The 12182-nt window shown below is 39.1% G+C and overlaps 1 protein-coding gene across 4 annotated transcripts in view; it reads right to left on the bottom strand.

Moving 5' to 3' along the window:
- Nucleotides 1-479: 479 nt before the first annotated feature.
- LOC114785244 (protein kinase C alpha type) overlaps nt 480-12182 on the bottom strand; it is a 126089-nt gene continuing 114386 nt past the window's right edge. For all 4 annotated transcript variants that reach the window (XM_028971197.1, XM_028971198.1, XM_028971199.1 and 1 more), the window contains 2 exons: nt 11575-11715; nt 480-4403 (listed from right to left, as the gene is read on the bottom strand). In XM_028971197.1, coding sequence (XP_028827030.1) covers nt 4242-4403; nt 11575-11715 — 303 coding nt within the window. In that variant the 3' untranslated portion in view covers nt 480-4241. The remainder of the gene's footprint in view (nt 4404-11574; nt 11716-12182) is intronic.

Here is a 12182-nt window from a genome sequence, read left to right as displayed (position 1 = left end):
TTAGAATTTTTTGTCCATTTTACCATGATAATCTTCTTAAGAGCTTGAGTTTTTGATATGTAAAAATAAAAGTATGCCACTACCAAAAGCACAATTTTTGGTCTTGTAATTATGACAAAATAACATTTATTACCATGTGATAATGACCTGAGATCAAGTTCTCATTTGTATATGCCTTTTAGGCCTTTTCATCTTACAACTCCTCAGATAATTTTGGCAATTATTGCCAATATGCACCGCATTGCACAATTTACAGTGCCAAGGTTCTCAATTTATTCAGAATTTTGAATTACTTTGACATTTTTTTTAGTTTACTTCATGTAGCGCAACTGTCATCAGTCTGCATTGTTCATCGTTGACCTGTGTGTTCTGAATGTTGGTTTCTAATTTGAATGTGACTGTTGTTTTGTCATGAAATTCGGGGTACTGTATTAACATTAGTAACACATGTGACGAGGATGAGCAAAGTGTACCACAGGTCATCTGATTACTTCTTTTATTTGCAGTATCATACATTAGGTACAAATGACACTATTGGTTACAAGGTCAGGTAAAGCAGAGACTGGTATTTTGGGAACTGGGAGGAGGGGCTAACGTACACCATTACAAAATACAATATATTCTTTCTTTTACAGGCTATGGACACCTACACCATTATGTACAAGGACAGAGACAGCACTTCATTCAGCTCGGAACGGGTCAAAGATTTCAGAGTGAACCATGTGAGATAAGGCAATCTGTTGATCCTGTGCTCGACATGAGAGAAAACAGAGATTTTTTTTACTGGTCCTTCGCAGAACATTCTACCTCTGTGAACAAAACGATAAAAAAGGTACATCACTTAACAGAGAGGGGAAGAAATCAACACGCAATCTAGAACATAAATTGTAGTATATATGGGTCTTAGTTCGCTACATGAGTCTACAATTCAAAATTTGTCCACACAACAAAGAAATATCACCTTTTTTTGGCCCATTCGCCATAAACTTTTTTTTTTTTTAAATAAGAGTTAAACAGAGAACCAGAGGGACAAAAATGAACAATTCAATAATTTTGTGATGGTCGTAAATGAGCTTGGGCAAAGTGATGGGATCCAGAAAGCAGGAAAAGGAAAGGACCGGACAGGCACTGAGACATGACGAGGCAGGGATCAACAGGACTCAACACAGCTAAGTGGTGCGGGAGGGGGGAACCATCCATTCTTCTATGCATTCGCACATGAAACTCAACAGTACAGGCCTAGGAAGGTTCAGTTAGGCATGAAGGGTGGAAGATAATGCCGAAGACGCAGCAGGGTGCTGATATGTCACTGTGCTGCACCGGAACCGCGAGTGGAACCGCGGTTCCACCCGAACCGGCCCATTTCCGGCTAACCACTGTTCAGTTAAGATCATCGTTCTTTTCCTCTCACACTCCCTTTATCACACTTTGCTGGTCTGGTACTAAGACCTGCTTACAGTAGTCTGGACAGATGTGAAGTCATGCTAGTGTTAGTGTAGCCCCGAAAAAAACAATATGTGTGCATGCGAACATTAATTAACACTAAGTGATTTTTCCAGAAGCACTACTAGTGTGAGAAATCGATTGTCAAGACTAGAGTGTTGATAGTAATAATGTATTTAACACAACACATTTTAAATTATACTGTTTATTTTGAATCATAGTAGGCTTAAAACTGGCTTAAATTTATAACCCTATTGAGAACATAAGAAAATTGTGGGTCGCTTGCAGTGAATTAAATGTTATCTGTCAGTCATGAATGTAGTCTTAAAGCAGGTCTTTAGTTGGTGTAGTCTATAAATTAAATAATTTTGCTATAAATGTATAAATGTAATGTGTAAATGTATTGTTTTTTATGTAGAATTATAGTGACCCTAAAACTGAAACCTGAGGAACTCCACTATGGATGAAGCCCTATATTTAGTATTTAATTAACCTGCAGTGGCTTGATTTAACAGTTTAATGCCTCTAATACAGATTAGTACCACGATGTGATGACACATTCTATGTTCACTGGGACATAGCAGAAGCAGGAAGCAGAACCAGCTCAGAACTAACCACTTAGGGAGTCCTATGAGAACTTTGATCGTACTGCTACAGTGCTTTTGGGAACCTGGGCCCTCATAAGTGTACACCTTGAAATGAGTAATGCCAATGCAGCTACAATACTTTGAGAGAGACAGTCTGAGGGTCAAGACTGAGTTAGTGCAACACTGCTATTGTTGGGTTTATCAGTTTGGCACTGGTTAAAAAAAGAGAGACAGAGACAAAATTGCAACAGACAATCTGATTAATTAAAAATTTGTATGTTGAGTTTAAAACATTAGAATAGGTACTTCAAGCAGATCGGATATGCCTCCTATTGAAACCACAGATTGTTGAAATTATATTACAGGGTGTAAGAGGGGGTGCTGCGAGATGCGTCTTGTCTACATAGTTGCTTTTGATAACCAGTTTTGCAGAATGGATCCGGTTTCAGCTCCATCAGCCTTAAGAGCTCAATGCTGATGTGTGTTTAAACTTGATTGAAAAGGCTCTGAAATGTAAGCAACTGCAATCGTTTCAAAATGATATAAAGAAAATGTGAGCTGTAAAATTTATGAAGAAAAAGGACCAAATGTTTATATTCGTGCACTGATGAAAAAGGAATCACCAGTCATTTTTTCCTTCTTAGTCATGTGTATATATGTATAAATATTAAGTTTTCTTGTTTGACTTGTTCATACCATGCTGTAAAGTCAGACGCCTTGGAACGGTTCCATCACTCATGCAGCATCATAGTGTTTCTGCGTGCATTGTTACTCACTACCACAACATGCAGGCAGGGTTACGCCAAGACACACTGACACCATGGCAGGACTTGAGGCATTTCGACCAGCTCACACATTGTAGCCAAGACCAGATATGATTCACGACAAAAAAAAACAAAAAAAATTTATATATATATATATATATATATATATGATGAAATCACAATCTGACAGATCTGCAAAATGTCTCAGTCTAGGTTAGAGCAGACGTCTTGCTACTTTTGAATTCTATGAAAGAATGATTACCCAGCAGTTACAAAGTTTCATAAGGGTATTTGTACATATAAATATTCCCAACTACCTAACTTAGTAAAAGCACATTCAATTGTTGGTATAAAAACTGCAAGTTTGCTAGACGTCATCTTCTTTTTTGAAATAACTCATGAATATTTACAAAAAAGTAGCTCAAATACTGTATTAATTACAGTGACATATTAAACTAAGCCTGTTGGAAAAATGCAATCACATTAGAGCACAATATGTCAAATAAATCTAAAATCTATAATCATGTAAACAGAAGGGAACATAAAATAACATAATACTCAGTTTTGACACTGTGGGTATGGAGTTACACAATAAAACAAGGGATTGCAATGTAACATTGCCTGGTGCATAAACAAACATAGAACTTCATTTATGAAAATAGCTTCATTATTTTTTTTTTTGTTAATTCTTTAACACCTTTCAGGAGTTAAAAATAAATATATTCAGCATTCAGGTTGGGAATATTGTGAGTGTCAGTAATTAATAAATCCTGCTATGTTAAGTAAAATCATAGTTGGCAGAACATTTTATTTGAAGGGTGAGTGCATTACGTCACATAAATGCTATGAATATTTTAGTTTATGAATTAACAATAAAACCCTTGAAATAAAATGTTACTGAACGACAGCAAAATTGCAGAGGAGAAACCAACAGGTGGGTGGGACCAACGATGGAGTGAATCGACCTAACCATCAAAATGTCATTTAGACAAAAAAAATTTAATGTAAGGAGTTGTACACAATGGCAAAGCGACACTCAAGGAAAAGGTGCTGTCAACAGCATCATGGAAATAATGCTGCGTTTTTTAGCAGACCCCTCCTTCCTAGCTTTGGCATACCGTCATCGCCTTTCCAAAATAAGGAAGACTGCCTTGAGAACCAGCGGGCCTAAATCTGGTTTCAGCATCCGATATCCATCATTTCATGGCATTTGTGGTACAGAGCGAACAGTGTACCTTTTAAAACAAGTAAATGCGTGTAGATTCATGGTGAGTGCTAACATCGGAGTTGCACACTGTATGTGCAGAGGGCAGACCAAAATGAAAGTGAAGGGGATTTGTGCTAGATTGGTACATATCTCAGATATTTGGCTTAAAGTGTAAGTTTGTTTTCGGGCGGTCGGTAGTGAGAGGGCTGATGTTGTGGCTTCATGTCCCTCGCCGCCGTTTCATACCACACTGTTGGTGGGATGGACAAACTGGGGGTTGATGAAGGAGAAGCCGGCAAACTCAGCTTGGTCAATGTTGGCGATGACCAGTTCGTCTGGGGGCGTCAGCTGGGGCTGGGTGCGAGTGAAGAACTTGTCAAAGTTTTCAGCCCCTTTGCCACACTGTGTAAAAAAATTAAACATAAAGAATCATGGAACAACAATTGGATAAAAATAAAATTCTTTCACCACATTTACATGTTTATTTTATTATCCATCATGTAATCACATTTTAAAGTAAATTCGTTAGCAGAATAAATAACATTACCAAAAAACGGCTTAAATTTGAGAGGTAAAGATGACTTCCGAGATCATGAGAAAATGTGAAGGTACAGCAAAACCATGTAATGTGCAATTGTGCAACAGTGCAATTGTTATGTTTTAGAATGTCAAATCCTCATGGTTATGGGTTAAAGTAAAGGTTAAAATGGAATATTGATGACAGTAACCACTTTGCAAAGCACATTCACACCGAAGAAGATGAAATCGTGCACGATGTGCAGCCGAGACTGAATAACCTCCACTGTTATGACACACCTCGCATCTGGGGCACAGCAAACCGCCTGCATCACGTCGAGTCCGTGACAGCTTGTCAGTTCCCCTCGCACCTTTTTGACTTTTGGCTCCTCTTTTCCCTCCGAGGTGTGCTGCCAAAGCTTAACAAGGTATCAGGGCTCCCGCAGAGAATCGTGGGAGAAGTAGAGCACGCTGGCCACCTGACACCCCATCCCACCCCACCCCATCCCCCCGTCCGACCCAGCATGCATCAGATTACATGCTCTACATAGCCCATGTGCCTGGACCGGAATGTAAACAGCACTAGTGAACAACATTCATTGGAATGCACAACGTTTGAGTTCTGCGTATGTGACGGTAAATAACGACACAGTTATCCGTTCAATATATTGTCATGAACGAGTTAAGGACTAAGGGTGGGTAAAAAATGTCATTAATGGTTGGCATTAGCAACCATTAGCATATATATTATGGAATAAGATCACCTGTGATAAAGTGATAGGAAACCTTCTGAAACCAGATTGCTCAATTTGATAAACAATAATAACATTATGAACACACTGACATCGCTGCTTTTAATCACCCTTTTAATCACCAAGGGTGATTAAAAGCAGAGGACACATTTTGATGCGTCGCCGTGTGCTGTGCTGTGAATGACAATGACAAAACAGTCACTTTCACTTCACCTGACGTCACTTCAAATGGAACATTTCCACCACATTCAAGTCTGAGGTTCTTTTTCCAATTATGTCGCTATACTGGTCAAGTGGAGCTGTAACCATATCACACCTCTTCAGCTCTTCTGACCTAAAACTCATATTATTGGGATATAGGAAAAAGCTTTTACACATGAACAGCTTACATTTACAGCATTTATCAGATGCCCTTATCCAACAACTCTAGCTTTAGAAAGGTCAGTCAAACATCATGGGGCTCCCTTGGTTAAAATCATTTTAGGACCATCCAACTCTTTTGGTAGGTGGATACACAATCCAAAATGTTGGATTGTGTATTTTGCTTTAACCATCCTGCTTAAGTACAGATTCCAATAGTTGGATTTGCTTCTGTTCTGTACTTGCACTATCTTGACTTGAGATGAGATGTCTCTACAACATGCTCTCAGATCTCTTTGGCCTTCTTAATCTTCTATTCCAGCCCTTGCTCGGAATGCTTGTTTAGTTTGTGTATTGTGTATCTGTTTCTAAACTATCCCCACTACCGATGGTTCTGCCATGGTTTCCAATCAGTTGTTTCCTAGTCTTCTTAGGAAATTACATCTAGTGACATGACCAGGGTGCTGAAGATTCTGATGTTAATCCTGTCCTGGAGGTCCAGATGATTCTTCACATCATGTCATCACTGCTATCTTTGCGTAACCTTTTCCTACTCTATTTGAATTGGTCCCCTTGATTTCCTCAAGCACTGGAAGCTCCTGCTTGAGTCACTTGCCCCTCCTACTGAAAAGTGTAAGGAAACGGACTTGAAATTGGAAAGTTGCCGGTTCGAATCCCGAACTGCCAAGGTGCCACTGAGCAAAGCACCGTCCCCACACACTGTTCCCCAGGCACCTGTCATGACTGCCCACTGCTCTTCAAGGGTGATGGTTAAATACAGAGGACAAATTTCGTTGTTTCATTGTGTGCTGTGCTTCACAATGACAATCACATCACTTTCACTTAAGATGTCCTAATGCTGCAGGAATTGCAGAAAAAACGCATAGCAATCACCAAGGAAGAGCGCTGCCCCCGCTTTAATGAACACACTCTGTCATGTCTTGACCGTATGGATTTGATCTGGCCTCATTTTTTAAGTACGTGATTCTGGTAAAGACTAGACATTATAAAAAGCGGGATGGGCAGGAAGCTTCAGGGTCCTTTAGCCCCTTGTCTCGACTTTCCTTCGCTGACACAGAATATGTCACCCTGACAGTAAAGAAAACTTGTTGTCGCACCATGCGCCTTAAAATAGCCAATTTCTCCTGGAATATACAAGGCTAACTGTATTTACATAGAACTTGAGGGTTAAAGGGTGGTAGTAGCCTAGTGGGTAACACACTCGCCTATGAACCAGAAGACCTGGGTTCATTGTGTCCCTGAGCAAGACACTTAACCCTGAGTTGCTCCAGGGGGACTGTTCCTGTAACTACTGATTGTTGCTCTAAATAATAATCTGATAAACATAATGTAATGTAAATGTAAGGGTCAATTGATTTATTCCAGTGCATTGGGAATTTCTTTCACTGGCATTCTGCATGAAATATTGTATTTTTTTTTTTTTAATTCCAAAATAAAATTAAATGGCCTTCACTAAAACAACCGCACAGGCAGTAATTTTATTTAGCACCTTAACGGTGATGGATCAGCGCTTTATTAAGCTCTCCAGCATCTCTCCATGTGACCACACAGAACTAATTGAGTAAGACAAAACTCTTTTTATTTTAAGAGTATACATTTTGCTAAATGTATCCATGCAAAGGGAAACTTCTTCACAGCAGCTCCACATATCAGCAAGGTTTTTCAGTTACTGTTACTTATACTTGGACTGTTTCTTACTTTTATATAGACCCATAATAAGCAAAAACAATGACACTGTGCCTGATCTGAAGAACTTATACGGCGTGTAGAACTGACTTGAGTTATCAGGTTTGATATGGGGCTCATACGTTCAGAGTCAGATGAATACAAAGTAATATCGTGACTGGTGCCATGGTTCCCATTGTCCTGCTTCTAACAATAGCCTGCCCCACCACCATCCTCACTGCTAAAATAAGTGCAGTGTTCAGGCTTTTAAAATTAGCAAAATTGTATTACTTTCTGTGCATAATAACCTTTAGGAAATAGTTTTCTCTAAGAATCATGCTTCATGTCTACTTCAAATCTGCTTCTCTTCTATAGTTTAATGAAACACAACAGGTTTGTCAGTTTTCTGGAATGGAATGAAAAGTGGAATCAATTGATTTTGTCCTCTAAAAGCCTTTGCATTGCAAATTCAGCATCATTACAATGCTGCCTACAGTGGAATACAAACTCTTTATCTTTATCCACTTTCATGACCCCAAGGAGATCCCAAGGAAGGACAATTCAACACATCCCCAATTACATATCATTACAAGGACTGGATGAATGTCCTCTTCAACGCAAATAAGATCTCAGTAGATCCTTTTGTTGGCAGCTAATGGAGCTTACATTTACATTTACAGCATTTATCAGACGCCCTTATCCAGAGCGATCAGTAGTTACAGGGACAGTCTCCCTGGAGCAACTTAGGGTTAAGTGTCTTGCTCAGGGACACAATGGTAGTAAGTGGTACTACCAGCTTACATTAGACACTTACTGACTATCCATAACTGCAGCATCCAGATCTGGGCTATGGCTTCCAGAGGCCACCCAGGGACATTGTGAGAAGGGCGGGGAATAACACACCATGCACGAATTTAGGTTCACCAATCCATTTAATGTGCATGCCACTGTGTCACCATGCACTCCAACTAGTTTAAATTAGTTTAGTTGAACAGTTGTTAAAAGGCAATTCTAAGCTGCTAACATTAGCAGATGTATTTGAAAGTGAAGTGAAAGTGAACTGATTGTCATTGTGATAAACAAAAAGCACAGCACATGGTGACACAGCAAAATGTGTCCTCTGCTTTTAACCATCACCCTTGGTGAGTAGTGGGCAGCCATGAAATGCGCCCGGGGAGCAGTGTGTGTGCTTTGCTCAGTGGCACTATGGTGGTTCTATGTTCTAATATAACTATGTTCTAATCTCTCATGCCCCTATTCGCCCTCTGATCACTGCATCCATATAATTCCACCTTCCTACCCGCCTCCTGGCCTGCATCACCGTCTTCCCGCTCTAACAACAAATCTGCAACATCACTAAATGTAATGACTTAATTCCTGTTTTATACCAGTTATGAGCTATGCATATACAATTATATAGAAAAAGACATCTGCATGTGGCACTGTCCATTGATGCAGAATGTCACTGGCTGTGAAAAAAATGATAACATGGGTCTTTACTACACTGAACAAAAGTGACAGCCCTCAGCTCCACATCGAGCTCAAGTGATGAGTGAACAAGCGAAAAAGCAATTCCCCTCAGGAGGTTAGGCTTTAGCATCTGGCCTCTTGGAAAAAACAGCCTGTAAACTGTAATGCAAATTGTACCTTTTAAAAATGTTTCTTTCACCTCTGCATTTAAAATGTTTCTCAACATGGTTCATTTTTCAAATAAGTACCCATGACATCGTATGAGCCAAGTAGCCCTTTCATGTTACATGTGTCCTTGCCTTTATTCTCCCCAGAGCGATGCTGAGTCACAATCCCCTCAAAGCCATACGCACAAAATAAATAGAGCACAGCACAAATTTTGCCCGACTACAAAAGCATCAATACATGAGGTCATCATGTCCCTGTAAGATACATAGATGCACTACTGGCCTGTGTTACAAATCTTTTAGGGCCAAACGTTTTGAAAGAACATCCTTATAATCGGTATAAACTGGCTGCACTACTCAAAAAAATCTTTATGCATGTATTTGAATGTTAATGTCAAAAATAAAAGCTAGTAAACAAGAAAATGTTTGAAGACATAATTCACAAAGTCTGGCTAAAAATGGGCTACATTTTATTAATCAATTGTGATTGGATGTTGGATCACATGAGGTGCTGGTCACATTCATGGGCTGGTCATGCACAATCGAGCTAATCTCTGGAGCAGTGGAGATGTTAAAAATCACACTTCTTGGTTTGCTCACTGATGATTCTGGGTTTGGCGGATGCCAGGAGAACGTTACTTGCCTGACTGCATTGTGCTAAGTGTAACTTTAGATGGATTATGGGGAAAATATGGTGTTCCATAACACCATAATTTCAAGACATCAGTGCCTGATCTCACAAAGTATGGTCAGAATAACTCATGAAGACACTCCTAAACCTTCCCAGAAGAGCTGAAACTATTACAGCTGTAAAGCGGGAAGAATCTCCATATTAAAGCCTGTGGATTAAGAATGGGACATCATTAAAGATTGTGTGTATGTAGAGGCAGGAGACCCAATACTAGTATAGTATATCTGGTTTCACCATGCAGCCATCACATTTTAAAAATGCATCACATTAAAATATACGTTTGTTAACTTTTAGCCTTACTTAAAGAAATAGAATGTAGACTGTGTTGTGGCCATACCTTGATGCATAGGCTGAAAACTAATCAAATGAATGCATTAAATTTGCCATACAAGCCGATGATTAAAGTCATGATTAGGTGCAGTCTGGCATCAATTATAACAACGTTTCTGGGACAATCGCCGCTTGACCCACTTCTGCCAGGCAGCAACAGACAGGTGAGCTGCAAATATCAATCTTGATAAGTAGTAGGTGTTGCGGCTGATTCCTCTGGTCCGTGTGCTGTGCCAATAATCTCCACTTCCAGGGCCTGCCTATCGATTGCAATTTCCCCAAGTGTCAGACTGTGGTGGGTCTTCTTGGTAGAGGAGGATTTTTTGCGAGGAAGGATTGATTGATTATGAAGGTTAGGTGGGAGAAGGGTACTTGTGAGAGTGCATTTACACAAGTTTCGCTATCATAGGGGATGTTTTATGACAGTGTGCGCGCAAGACTAAAGGTGTTTTGCTTGTGTACACAAACAATATGTTGTAGGGGCCTTTATATTTATGCAAATGCACACAAAAAAAATCAGTCATACAGAAGGGCTGAAGACACATAAATACACACACAACATAACTGCTCCACACACACACACACACACACACACACACACACACACACGTGCAAATGCATGCCTGTATGTGCACCGGATGACCTAATTTACAGATATGTGCACCCAAAAACAGAATCTTATAGCACTGCATGTGGATGTGTGTCTGCAGGAGTGTTCGCAATAAAATTTTTGCCACTCCATGACAAGACAAGACGTACGGCTCATGCTCAAGTCATATGCATCAATTATACATGTCCATTCTTTCAATTATGCATTCTCCCATTCTTGCAAGTTATGAATACAGCACAGATTGTTACCAAGAGATAAAAAAAGAGGTCAGGGGTGGCTGGATGAAAATTGCAGGCTTATGGGTTCCTTTGGATACTCAAAATTTATTTGTCACGTACACAGTCATACATGGTATGATATGGAGTGAAATGCTTATATGACTGCTTTTGACTGCAATGATCAAATAAAAAAGCAGGCAGTGAGTCAGAATGTGCCTTTAGAGCATTGACCAATCAGATGTGTTGTGGGAGGGGCCAATTGCAAAGCCAAATTAGTGCGTTTTTAGTTTAAGTTGACTTTATTGTAATTTCAGCTATATACGTGTTAGACAGTACATAGTGAAATTACATAGCGTTTCTCCATAACTACATTATAACAATTAAACAAAGTTACGGACTGACATAAAGTGCGACACAGACAAACTGTGCTACATAAAGTTCAAACAGGGGACACATGAGGAGCAAGATTAACATTAAACAAAAAACCTGTAGACAACAATGAGACAGACAGCGCTAAGCAAGTGAAATGAATAATAAATGTGCAAAGTACAATAGCGCAATTATTGCAGTGCAAAAAGGAATGGTGTTTCCATCCATATTTTATTATCAATGACTATCCCAGAGATGGCATTTCCACATTTAGAATGTAAATTTGATAACAGGTTGACTCCTCACTTAAAGAAACAGCAATTTCCTGCTCTCCTTAGCTGACTGAAGCTGGCCCAATTGGTGCTGGAAGTGGAATAAGACATTCTAAAGGGGTTCCCACTCACCACTTTGGGTTTGAAGGGCGGCTGTATCTCCCGGTTCTCCAGACGATCCCAGTCAATGCGGCGGAAGAAGGCATGTTCCCTCACGTCGCGCTCACCCTCTGGCCCACAGCCCAGACGCTTGGATGGGTGTTTGGTCATCAACTGCATAAAAACAAGAAATGGAGATCAGTGAAAAGTGTCAAAAAATTGGAATGGTAAAATTTTTATACCTTAATTAAAAAAACTAAACTAAACATTTTTTAATTAACATTTTATTTGAATTACATTTGTATTTGAAATTTGTATTTGAAATTTGATGTATTTTTACATTTAATAATACATTTTATTATTTTTAAAAAATAATTTTAAATGACCTAAATTGTTCCTTTTATAACATTTTTTTGAAAAAAATCTTTTTATTTTTTATTACTAAATAATAGTAAAATAAAGTAATTACACAGCAACACTTACACTTGCAGTTTTTTTATTTATTTTAACTTCTCAAAATGTTCCTGTTTGATATATTTTTTTGCATCAATGCTTTTTAATTTTGCAATGGGAAAATGACAGCCTTTTCCAATGAAAGTATCAAAGACAAAATTCAAGTGCAACATTAATGCGGACAGAAC

Source organism: Denticeps clupeoides, chromosome 3, assembly GCF_900700375.1.
Source record: "Denticeps clupeoides chromosome 3, fDenClu1.1, whole genome shotgun sequence".
Lineage (NCBI taxonomy): Eukaryota > Metazoa > Chordata > Actinopteri > Clupeiformes > Denticipitidae > Denticeps > Denticeps clupeoides.
This window is presented reverse-complemented; position numbering and strand designations above follow the sequence as displayed.